Raw genomic sequence first — 13,358 nt, 5'->3', positions numbered from 1 at the left:
TCCATCTTAAAAAGAACCTTGTGGTTTCGATGTTTTTCCTCTCTGGTTTTGTGGTTTTATTATTGGAATCGTCAACATTTAAGTGCCGTTACATCAGCCAAAATTCAATGCTTTACATTAAAAAGAAAACAAAATTAAAAAGAAACAAGGAAGCGATGTATACCGAATAGAAATGGTTTTAGAATTTCGTTTACGTAACTTTAAGATCTGGGCGTAGCAACTGCGTATCATCTGTTATCAAACACTTTCACCAAAATAAACCGTAGAGACTTACAGCCCGTCACGAGTTATAATGAGGAAATATAAGTCTAGGATAGTGGAATATATTGGCTGGTCGTAGCTCTCGAGAAACTATGTCCAAGAAACAGACATCCTAACATTTTTATAACGTCCTTACCACTACTTAATAAACAATGCGTTCGGGTGACACTGTTTGATATAATAAATTGAATGTTAAAACGATTGAAGTAAAAGATTTTGTATAAATTTGCTGAAATTTTCATTGATTATATCGCGATATTCTCCCCGTTTTTAAAATGTCTCTTACAATGTTTCCTAACCGTTTTAGACGGAAACTTTTATTGGACTTTGATTTATAAATTTTCTATTTTCGAAAAACTTTTGTGTCGAATGTTCAGCAGTGTTCAGTAACTTGCACAGGGATAGCTGACCCTCGATTCAACTTTCTGAATAAAAATAAAATAAATGAACGCTGATTGCTCGAGGCATCAGTAAGATGGAGTGGCGATTATTCCAACAAATTTATCGTTCAACCCTTCTTGAATAACATTTTTTTTGGTCAGAAATTAATTAAAATTGTTTCAAAGGTACAGGAAAATCGGGTGTGCGTTACGTAACGTTCGAACAGGAAATATAATATTTGAGTTAATTGCTCAAGCAAGCTATAGTATCTATTCGCTGTATCTATTCCGAGTAAATCACGAGGACAACATTAAACGGCGTTTGTGGCTATGCTCAACGAATTCATAAACATTGAGAGTTTTCCCTTGGTGAAAGTTCAAGGTTGAAATATTTTACCGTATTTTTAATAGACACTTTTCATATAAAAATATTCTGATTTTGAAGGAAGATTTTGTTAACATTGTCCTTTGTTGGCTTGTAATTCTGCTTTTATTATTCATTCAAAGTACGGTATAATATGGATTGCATAAACTTTTGTGAAAATGGCTTAATGTTGACGGTCAACATGTGATAATAAAGCCATAGAAATGTTCGAATCTTTTTTGTTTAAATTGTAACAGTTTAAGCTTTTTTTCCGCATAATGTCACAAAATGCGATTAAAATTATTTCAATTTGTGTTCGCGTTCACACGTTTTGTACACAGATTTTGATTAAAATTGGTATATGCAAGATGTTATTTGCACCCGGGTCTAGTTTCAGTCCTAATTTCTGATGTGAAACTAAACAGTACCACGTTTCGCATACACTAATCACTTTAATGCTGAATAAGGTTTATCAACGTTAGGACTAAAATTGGTTAAGAGAGTGTCAGGCTAACTTGTAGAAGGAAAAATCAATTTGCCTCTGTCATCACAATTAATTGGCATGCTAAATTGTAGGAGGAAAAATCAATGTTCTTGTGATGTAACACAATATGTTTTGGCTGGAGTGCAAATAGTGTAATAAAGGCTATTTGCACCTGAGTGCAAACAGTCAATTCGTTTAAAATATTACATTTCAATGGCACAAGTAATACAAATTGGTTCAGATCAATAGAATTCACACGAAAAACACCATTCGATCAATCATATGAAATCATTCCGCATCAATCTGAGTTACTTAAAACACATGATCGCTATTGTAACGTAACCCTTAGTTCTAAAACTTCTTTTACTTAAATACCGCAGAGTGTTGGAAACAAAATCTTTTACTTCATTGGTTTAACATATATCTTGGTATATTAGTAGCTACTAACCCGAGCCAGGTTATTTTGTCGTCGTTGTTGATAACAAATGACGCGTAGCTTGTAAGAGTGCTAGTGTGGAGTTGGATTGCAAAGTATTCTTACTCACTCCAGTCTGATATAGAGTGCACAAGACTGACCAGATGCTAAATGTTGGCAAGCAAAAATTCTTCATTCATCTCAGACCTAACCAGTGACTATTTCTTCCATATTTTCCTGAATTTTCCTACGTTTTCCAGGATTTTCCTTCATTTTTCCAAATTTTCACAAAAATATTTTGTGGAAAATCTGAGGAAAATATGGGAAAATCCAGGAAAATGTTGAAAAATTTACAAAAATATGGTTTTCCTAAAAATAGTCACTGGTCCTAGCCCTACCGTCGGGTCGTGTTCGTCTACATCCAGACAAGAACACAATGAATATTTGTTTCTCTTATTATACCGGCTCATTATCGACACATATTCCGACCATTTGCACCGCATATTGGCATTATACCACTTAGAACATTCTATGCCGCATCAATAAATATTATCACCGGGCCATGCTTTCGATTTATCTACAATCATTCACAGTCGGTCTGTGTATTAATGTAAGACAATTACGGGGTCACCTTTGATTATGCTGACGTGTGTATACATGCTATCTACAGTCGAAAACATAATGCAAGTCGCTTATAAGTTTATAAAAAAAAGCCGTTTTCGCATCGAGGATAACTTACAAATGATTTATTTTCGATAAACGGGTGAATTCGAAATGGCAATACTGTGTCGACTTGTTCATGAAATTATTGATTCGGCATACAAGGTTGAATTGTTACGGTTTGCAAAGAAACTTGAACATTTATGTACTTGGCTGATGGTTACTATAGAGAGACTATATTTATGATTTTGTGTTCTGAGTTGCCTTAGCATCGAATGCCAAGTGGAACGATATACGTGTACGCTCAAATGACGTCATAATGTCTTAACATTAGTCCCATTTCTCGCATTTAATACGGGGACTGCTTTTCGGGAGGGTTTAATATTCACTCGACATCGATTTATCATTGAACGCATGTCGTTGAGTAATCACCAAAGATTTGTCGGATGGACTAAATTTGCATGAAATGAAATTTTCAACGACAATGTCAGTGTCCAGGCCGTGTCTAATGGAATTACATGGACGATCATTTATTTTTTTTGCTTTTCAAAATGTACATTAGGCAAATATGGTGCAGAATGAAAAAAACAAAAATCGATGCCGATGTATAAGTCCATGCTTGTCTGTTCACATTTTCTTTAGTTGGAAAAAAATTTCAAATTCAAACAACGTTCCGGTTCATAGGTTTTTCATCTGAGATTGAAAAGAATTGTGAATGTGTTGGAGAAGATGGAAGAGGTTTCATTCGATACCTATGGCTTGCCTGTATGTTTGCCTGTACTTACAGCCAATGCATGTAATCTGTTACCGTTAAATGTGATTGATTCGTTTTAACGAGACTTTTAAACAAACCAAATTGAATAAAGAAAGTTTACTGTGATGGAGTTGTTTATGTTGGAAGTAGTACAGTACAGAGGCATGCATTAACGCGTTAAGTAAGGTTGCATTTCATTGGACAAGCCTAAATTCCGGTTGCAATTTATATTGAACTTCGCAGAAGTGAAGTTCTTTCAGTTCTAACGGTTCTGACACAGTGACTGGCGAACTCTAGACCTCTTCCCCGTTAGTGCATTCCAAGTTTTTGTTGGATAGTATCGTACAAATCCCGAAATGGAATATGGAATTCAAAACAAACGAAAAATCTCAAACTACTTACGATCAGTTTCCACGATTTTCATTTTATCCAGACTGTTGCTGTCTCTGTCATTGTACACAATCACACCAGCCGCTTTATGCTCGTAGGCATGTCGAACCTTATCTTCGAAATTGCAGCCACCCCGTTTGATTAACGCTATCCACGGCCTATCACCATTTGGCAATGAGTGTCCCGTCGAGCTGATCAGTCGCATATCGCATGCGCTATGATCATGCTTATCGTCTCGTGACGTCACATGGACCAATTGACCCTGAACGGTGAATATCCGTCCCTCGCCGTATTTGCCACGTTCCTCCGCATTCGTTTGAACGAGAAGGCCCTGCGCCGTGGTGTAATTGTAATTGATGTATGCCAGAACGTATGGCTCGCTGAGAATTCGCTCGTCGGCTGGTAAGGAAAACGATGAAATGCCGTTGGGAAGATCATTATGCGATCCGAACGTTCCCAGATCGGCCGGTTGACTAGCTACGATTAGTAGGTGTGATATCACCAAAAATGTGAACGTTAAAACTTTCGGTTGAGACATGGTGCAGCGTTTGCTTTATAACGTCATTTATCACTTAGACCAATTTGATGTGGTTTGGAGAAAATTGCACTTTTCTCACGGTTTAGTTTTTAAAAAGTTCGATTTGGCGGTTAGACTGAGGTTACACTATTCACTTTCAGCTTACTTCTTGTTTTGCGAATTTCGAATTGTAAACCGAAACATTGAGCAATCAAAGGCGTAATCTTATCTGTTGGAAAATTTAACGATTTAACAATTTTAACAAACACATGCGTTGCGTATGTGTATGCACACTAGTCAATCGGCAATAACAAAAATTACTTTTTATCAGCCAGTTTCTTCGTCTCTATTCTGGAGCTTATCAACTCTTCTTTCCCGTATTTGTCGATTGTTTATCGAATAAACAAATAAACGAATTTTATCCTGATGGACGGGTGTCCCAATGTTGATTTTCTCCGTTTCCGAACAGCGAGAAAATATTGCTTTTAATTTGTATACAATCTTGCCAGCTTATGTCTACAGACAAATCTCGGGTGTCGAGTACATAAATTATACTTTTTGTTTGCTCAGATTCGTCGCTTATATCCTTTGAAAACGGCGTACACGATTGGTGTATATCCTCTTTATCTACGTAATTCAATGCCGGTTGCCATATGTTCAGATTGATTCAAAATGTGAACAGTTTACGCCTGTTATGAGTCCTGAAATAGAAAAATGTTTTTTTTAGAAATATTTTTACGGTTTGTTAATAGATAAAATAGAAAATCAGAAAAAACCACATTCATGACAAAGATAACAATTTTTTTTTCGAATGTATACAAAACACCGAAAACATTCAATGTTAAGGTCAAAATATAATGTCAAAAGTTTTTACAAAAAAAGAGGTTTTTTGGCTTGGTGTTCTCTTCGGCTTGTATTTGTTTATTTATTTGTATTAAATTTCTTTTTGTTATTCAAGGCTACATTTATTAATCATCACCCATAACAACAACATGTGCACATGTTCACACGCTGATATTTTCATATTGTATAGAGTTCCCAAGGGACCATTTATAAATCGCGTCCTATACTTTTCGTATAATTTGTGATGTTTACGCTTATCATAACATCACTCTCCGCTGAACTTCCCCCTAGTGTACAGAGGCGACATCTTATGCTAACTTGTAGCGTCTCACCTCCTTTCCTTTCCACGTTTTCGTTTACTGATCTAGGTGTGAAGCCTCGTGTGAAGCGATAGTGAAAATAAATTGGACTATTAAGAGACAGTAGATGTAAGTAGAAATTTCGCTGGTAATAATGCTAGGTCACACCTTATGGATGCGTCAGGTCCCTTGACTGATAAAGTTATTGAAAGACGTTGAAACCTACTTTTATTTCAATTTCCATTCTCCATCCTCTACATTAAGACCATAAAATACATGTGACAGTTGGGATCAAAAGTCGGTCTATTCCATCTGTTAAAGTGACGTTTTAAACGTCAAATCTAAAAATTTTACAAAAATCATTTATTTTTCTATAAGTCTCTTCCGTTGACAGAATTGAGGAAAAATAGGCGACTTCTTAACTATATGGCGGAAAAATTTTGGTTTGACGTTTAAAACGTCACTTTGACAGATGTAATAGACCGACTTTTGATCCCAACTGTCACACATAATCACAGGGCGTAGATTATCGTAGTTTCGTATCTCCTAATATTCGTAACTTGACAGTGTATAAAATCCCATTAGACTTGACAGTACGAAAGTATGAGAATTGAGGCCCAGGGCGTAGATTATCGTATTTTCGTACACACACGGAATTTTGAAAACGGACACATTTTATGTTTCTGTGTTTCACTTGAGTTTTTGATTTCTCCATATAAAAATACATGCAAAATTCACAAAAAATCAAAAAACCACAAAACATTGAATGTGTCGGTTTTCAAACTTCCGTGTGTGTAACTCCATAATATTCATAACTTGACAGTTTTTTTTTAAATATAGATTTTATTATCACTTCTTTTTACACTAGTGTGAAGTACAAAATAGGGCTCATATAGCAAATTTTTCTTACAATAGAAAGATTACATTACGTCAAGCTAAATAAAAATAAAGATTTAGAAGACAGTTACGTAGATCAAGTCACGAAAGTATGAGAATTGAGGCCCTGGACGTAGATTCTCGTAGCGAACGTAACTTTATGAATTTGTACCTCGCGTGTATAAAATCCCATAAGAACTGTCAAGTTACGAATTCGTAAAGTTATGAAAATTTCGAGAATCGGTGCCTAGACACATTGCAATGTGTTAAAAACGACCTACCATCTATTGAGCAAATAACATGATGTGTTGCTCTTCGCTGAGTCTAACCACTAGTGTACGACGTCATTTATGAATGACACTAAGATTTCACAACATTTCTTATCCACTTCCTTTCTCGTGAAATTTTACCAAATTTTATGAGTAGTTTCGGCATCGGCCGTCTGCTCAAGTTGATTATAATATTAATCATCTGCCGGATTTCACAGAAATTCGAGAAATTTAAATCGGGCTCCCATTAATCCATTCTAACATTTTATTGCCGCGCAGTCGTTAGTCACCATTTCAGTTCACTGTGAAACCCATACACCGACCTATAGCCGACAAAATACTGTTACGCATATTTAAATAACAAAATTCGAATACTTGATGGAAACAATTCCGCGATAATTTTATTTTTAGAATTCTATATTTTTCTCATTGTGATTTATGCTGCCATCGAGAACGACGACCAACTTTATTAAACCATATGACAGTCGTTTGTTGTTCGTTCAAAGAAATATCAACAATAATAAAAGTTGAAATACAAGATTGAGTGTCACCAGGAGGCAACAATGATTCATGTTAGGTTTCACTTTCAATTTTTAAATAGTTGAATGAATGGTACCGTAATTGTGAATAGATTGCTGTAATTCTCGTTGGTATAAGATAAGCTCACATGCACAGTTGCAACTGAAGGGGGTAATGATGCAGGAAATGTTGGGGACTAGCGCATTCTTCGATTGGTGGTGGTGATAGAAGGCAGTTGTTAGTTGTATAAGGAAATTAAGAGGTCAACGACACATGTACTAAGATGTCAAAATGCAAAATTGACTAAGTATGTCAGAAGTTACGTGGGGGCCGTCCATAAAAGACGTCCACATCTTTTTGATAGTTTTCGTACGTCCATATTGTTCCTATACTTTAAACATTGTTTGTCCGGTTTTGTCGACCTCTCCCCTCCCACTAAATCTGGATGTCTTCTCTAGACAGTCCCTTGCTAAAAAACGAATACAAAAGACATGGAAATACTACGAACGCAATTAAGCAACGTAGTTTTCCCCTTGATTGCCATACATAGTGCAATATGCTTTCCCATGCGTCCATATGTTCTTTGTGTTTCCAGTTTTTGTATATTTATTTTAGAAAAGTTTTTTTTCCACATTCAAATCGTTTTGTCGGTTGTATCATTTATCTAGAGAGCGTCCTTTGGTGATTGTGAACATGTGAAGTTGCAGACCGCAGTATAGTTAATGTTTATGCTTCATGGAGAAAACACTGCATTGAACGAAGGGTTTATTTGAGTAAACAACGGAAATTATAAATCGAAATGAAGGAAAATAAATAAATGTTTGGGAGAGAAAATGGGTACAGCAATTAGCAAATAGCTATTTTCATAACATGTGCTTAAATGGACATTGCACGTAAACCTGAGGCGAAGCCGGATCGTAAACTTAACTAAACACAAGTTTTTGAATGCTTTCACCAAGAGAAACGCAACGAGAGTAGTTGCAATCACTCGAACATGTAGAATGGAAGAAATGCAAAGAGAGGCGCTATTGTTATTTATTGGAATGTATGTGGAACGAGTAACTCGATGGAAGCAAACATAACCCACGTAAAGTAAATACCTATTTTTGAGCTGAGTCTTTGCACAAATTTCAAGTTTTGTCACAATTGAAGAACAAGATTTTATATACAGAAATGAGATCCTCATTTTTTCAATCATCACTTTTACGCACTAGTGCGCAAATAGCTAAAACTTATTTTACTGTTTTTAAATACGCTAATAATAGAAAAGGATGCAGTCTGTAGACCATAGCCCATGTTTGTGCGAATTTGTTTTTAGTTTCTGTGAATTTCCGTAACGAATGTAGACAGAACTGTAGTAGAGCAGCTGTCCAAAAATAGATCATTAACTGAATTGTTGACTTTATCACATTGTGACATCAGAGATTTTTTTTCCCATTTGCCAGCAGGAGACATCATATTTCCACTAATCATCGTAATAAATGAAACCCACACAAAACGGGTGAGAACTTTTGTACTTAAAAATGTTTTCAGCCACAGAACGTTTTTAAACGATAACAAGAACCAATTTAAATTTACACACATGCTTGAAATGCAACTAGAAACAGAAAAAATTGGTTCCCCAGCGAACAAATAGACCATGTAATGTGTTTTATTTCAGCGTTAACAATCTTTCGGTTTGTTTACGCTTCAATTTAAAGGTTTTTTTTATGACTAGTTAAAGCAATTGACATCTTTTTAATTCTGTTTTTACGGAGATTGTGTTTCATTTGTGATAGTCACACTGGATTTATTTTACGATTTAATCAATTTGTTACTCAGAAGCGGAAAAAAAATCTCAGAGTTTTAAGTGTTGAACATTAAACGAGGTAAAAAAAAGGAATGCAAAGAAACGAATTCCCATTAGGATGAAGTGAACTCTATGTAGATAGGTCGATAGATGTGTTCGTTCATTGCTGATAGTTTTTCAATAATAAAATTGAAGTGGATGCTTTATTCGAGCAAATTCATTTACATAATTTCCATTGAACAAGGAAGACGGAGCGCGAAAGCAGAGTGGGTGTTTGACTATCATTTCGTCGCATAATAAAAATGAACGACAGTGCATTGAAATTATAATTGTACCAGCTAGAGCTAATGTATTCACAGAACGGTTAAACCAGACTTATAGCACAATGCAAACCAATTTAAAATTTCATTTGATTCAGACAAGATACACTCCATTTTGCTACAAAAATTCTGCAATTCGAGGAAAACGGCACAGATTTTCAACAAAAATTGATTCCTTTCAGAGAAAATATTATAATTGGGAAAAATGAAAAATATACAGAAACGTTCAGCGCAGCGTATATACCAGCCCGAGATATTGTCGACTGTTTGTTTGAGTTGTTGCGATATTGTCGTTGAACGGAGAAAATAAGTCGCTTTTCCATGTCTTACGTTTATTGAAAATTCAAATCTTCTTTACACAACAAAAACGTTCACAATCACACACAACTGGGTGAGCGCATCGTGGAATGGTAACATTCGAAACCAGAAACCTGGTGGGTTGCATTGTTATTCATAGACGGAAAACTGGCAACATGCGAACCAACGCACTTCAAGCAAAAGTGGTCCTCTAAATAGGGTACTGAAACTTGACAGTGCTCCATACAAAATTTTACACTGTAAAAAGAGTGGGGATAAAATTTCATGCAAAATAGTACTCTATTTGGCAGCTGTCATTAAGAGCACGTTTGCTTGAAGTGCGTTGTGCGAACACATTGTTTTCTAGCTACAAAGCAATTTTCCAAAAGTGTCAGTTAAATGAGAGCATCGAACAAATCGAAAGTCTAATCAAACCAAAAATCAAACGATTCGGTCAGAGGACTAAGTCTTTTTATTTCAAGAACCAATTCCTCTCGACCATATTTTCATTAATACTAAACAGCCCGCGCCGACAAGGAATGAACTTCCATTTATCATTAAGGCGGCACTTTGACTCCATATGGTATACCGTTCCAGATATAGTCCATTCTTTTCGACCATATGCGTTCCAATGTCCAAATAGTATTCAGTCTCGTTGTGATGTACCGGCCAGTGCACTTCACTGTCATTATAATTGGGATTCCTTAAAAAAATTAATCCGCAAATTTCTACCGTATCTGCACACGAACACAAACTTTTACTGTTATGGCATACCCGTTGTCTGCAAAATGTTCGAACATTCGTGTCATTCGCTCTACCATAAAGTTTTCAGGAGCAGAGTGTTCAATGATTGGAAAATTGTTGTTCAGAAAATTTAGGTGAAAAATATATTGCAAATCGTCGCCGTGTTCAACGCCATACGGTTTCTCTTGTGGATTGTTGCAAAAGCTGAATCTTCCGACATAAGAAAATTTGTAGTAGTACACCGGAATGTATTGATTAATGCGGTGGACGAAGATATGCTGACCGAAACCGGTGAACGTATCACCAAAGAGATGAACTAACGCATTTACGGATCTAACGTCGATCACGTCAAATGGTAAATAATTTTTTATCGCAGCACTGATCGCCCTAGACTTCGGAGTATTTCCACCTTCATATCCGAAGCAGTACGGGCCCACTTCGTTGAAGTCATCATTCAAATCGTCGAGCCTTGGACTATTCAAAAGCTCTAACTGGAAAATTGTAGAGCTTCGTAATTCGAAAGAATGGGTAAATTTGTTCTTAGCATACCGAATGCAGTGATCGTTTCCTCTTCAGACGTTCTCCCGATAATCATCGGGACGCGAGAGAAGTTCCCATTGGCAAACAATTTGGGAGGATCGTCAGTCAAAAATCTCTCTTGTCCCAGCTCTGGTTCAATTGTTAAATAAAAGGTACCACCAGTTGTAGCACATATTGGGTGATCCCTGAAGCTTATGCTTACGAGATCGGTTGCTGGTTTCTAAATTGAAAATCTTTTCAGTTTTGAATGGCTCAGTAAAGACAGAAAATATTTACATCTCTCAGGCATGCGATCAACAAATCGATTTCTGATGTTGGACAGTTCAACCTTTCGCCATATCTTAATGCCAGAGACGAATATTCATATGGAAGTGATCTTAATCCAGCTAACGCTTCACTGATGGCAACTACTCGATGAAATAAACCATCGACCATCGGAGAAAGCATGAGAGCGTGAACGGCAATTGCACCAGCCGACCATCCCATTAAAGTGACTTTATTTGGATTGCCTCCAAACTTCACAATGTTTCTGTTAACCCATTGCAACACCAAAGCCATATCTTTCATTGCAGCGTTTCCGGGAATTTCTCGTGTACCCACAGCCATAAAACCCAAAGCACCAAGCCTATAATTAAATGATACGAGAACAACTTCCCTGTCCATTAAGTATTGTGGTCCAGCTTGACTTTTTGCATCTCCATAGGCAAATGAACCGCCGTGGATGTACACGATCACCGGCATCGAACCGGTTAAGTTCTTCGAGAACACATTCATGTACAGACAATCTTCACTCATTTCGTCAGCACTGCTGGGAGTATTTTGTACACAAATAGGACTCCAGTATGTAGCATTCCACATTCCAGTCCATGCCTGCTTTCGAACCGGTGCGAGAAATCTTAGGTTGTCAATTGGCGGTTCCGCATACGGAATGCGTAGAAAAGCGTGAAAGTTCACTCCCGAACGTGACACCATGACAGTTCCTTCAAGGGCACCATCATCAATGTACACAATTTCGCAATGTACACCGATTAGCACGTAACCGATAACGGTAAGAAACAACACGTCTTTACTGAATTGCTTCATTTTCACGATTGACAATCTCAGAGTAAGAGGGATTGTTTGCTTATCGTACTGTGAAGTCGGTTCGATTGATTAGAAAAATTATCTTCAAATGTAAAGAGAAGAACTTTTAAGTGATTTGTGAGAGACAAGAGACAAAACGCGCAGACTGAAGAGGATATGAAACTGAAACCGAATCTAATGGGCATCATTGAGTTCCAACATAAATCCCTTCTAAGGTTAAGAACAGCCAAAAATAGAGTTACGAGCTGGCATTGTAAAATTTTCTGCAGAGTGATCTGCAACTATTTGACCTTTTTTTAATTTTATGTTTAATAGAGCGAGAAAAAATTGTTCCGGATTAGGTACCAGGTAGTCAGTGGCAGTTAAGATTTTGACTCCTTATTTCAATCAAATTAAATAAAAAATCTCGACGATTTTACGTCAGAATATAGTCACCATCAGAATATTTTTAAGCTCAAGCACCACTTTAATATATTTAACACGCTTCCACTCAAAATTACAAAACTAACAAGAAAATTAAAAGATCCACGGTCTAAGCATGTATTCCAACACTCATCGTACAAATTGTAAAGGATACCTTTAGACTCGTTTGTTTGTTTGGATTATTTTTTTACATCGATCTCAAGTGCACTTCAGCATATACGACCTGACTACATACGTGCGGTGAATAATGTAGATATCATTTTTGTTAAAAAAAAAATCATTTCGTTGGAAAACGAGTATTTAATTTGAATAGATTTTTTAAACGATAGTAAGACAAAGTTTAATAAAATTAGTTACTAGCTGGAATTGCGTTGCAATTAAATGTTAGATTGCACGCGAAAAATTTTCTCCATTCTCTCAACAATTTTTCATAGTTGGATCGTTATCAGTGGGGATTTTTTTTTGCTATGAAATTCAATTAACAAAATTGTAAATATCTCGAATAGAAATAGCAGTAAACTAATTGATCACAACATTTTATATGGAATTTTGTTAAACAATCAATTGGAATCGAAAATGATAATAGTAAATTTTGCCAAGGATGAGTCTTTTATTTTGTTACATGGATTAGTAGTATAGCTTACATTGGATGCTGCGAAAGTAATTTATTATTACTTGAGGTAACAATTTTGTGATAAAAGCAAGCTCAGTATGTTGTATGAGTTTTATGAGCTTCGGTAGCTGTCTTGTTGACAAATTTAGATTGAGTTAGAGTGGGTTTGCGAGCAGAGCAGGCTTAACACGATGGGCTTTAGGGGCTTAGCCCCTTGGCGCTGGATAAAAGTGGCGCTGGAAAACTAATAATGAATCGTGTTTAGTTTTAAGGCTCGGAACAGGTCAGGTCAACCTGAAACCTGACCTGAAATATCTGTTAACCAGACCTGACCTGAAATTTATTTACCTGACCTGACCTGAACTGAAGTGACCTGTTTCGACCTGACCTAAAAAAACCTGACCTGACCTGAGTCTTTTTTAATTTTTTTACATTTCTTATAATTTTATTGCGAAATTATATGAAAGTTCGGTTCTGCTAAGTATTTATAAATTAAAAACGAAAAAAAAACATTTTGA

The 13,358-nt window shown here is 36.2% G+C and overlaps 2 protein-coding genes across 2 annotated transcripts in view; both read right to left on the bottom strand.

Annotated features, from left to right (window-relative positions):
• The window catches only part of LOC119066093 (protein goliath), a 47,091-nt gene that overhangs the window by 9,757 nt on the left and 23,976 nt on the right, over positions 1 to 13,358 (bottom strand). Inside the window, exon 2 of the mRNA XM_037168365.1 lies at positions 3,721 to 4,926. Coding sequence (XP_037024260.1) covers positions 3,721 to 4,246 — 526 coding nt within the window. The 5' untranslated portion in view covers positions 4,247 to 4,926. The remainder of the gene's footprint in view (positions 1 to 3,720; positions 4,927 to 13,358) is intronic.
• LOC119065979 (esterase FE4-like) lies at positions 9,876 to 11,804 on the bottom strand. Its single transcript, XM_037168187.1, has 4 exons — positions 10,998 to 11,804; positions 10,731 to 10,941; positions 10,212 to 10,668; positions 9,876 to 10,140 (listed from the first exon to the last, which is right to left on the bottom strand). The coding sequence occupies exons 1-4, from the start codon at positions 11,802 to 11,804 to the stop codon at positions 9,915 to 9,917; spliced, it is 1,701 nt and encodes a 566-aa protein (XP_037024082.1). The 3' UTR covers positions 9,876 to 9,914.

The sequence above is a fragment of the Bradysia coprophila genome, chromosome IV, assembly GCF_014529535.1.
Source record: "Bradysia coprophila strain Holo2 chromosome IV, BU_Bcop_v1, whole genome shotgun sequence".
Classification (NCBI taxonomy): Eukaryota; Metazoa; Arthropoda; class Insecta; order Diptera; family Sciaridae; genus Bradysia; species Bradysia coprophila.
This window is presented reverse-complemented; position numbering and strand designations above follow the sequence as displayed.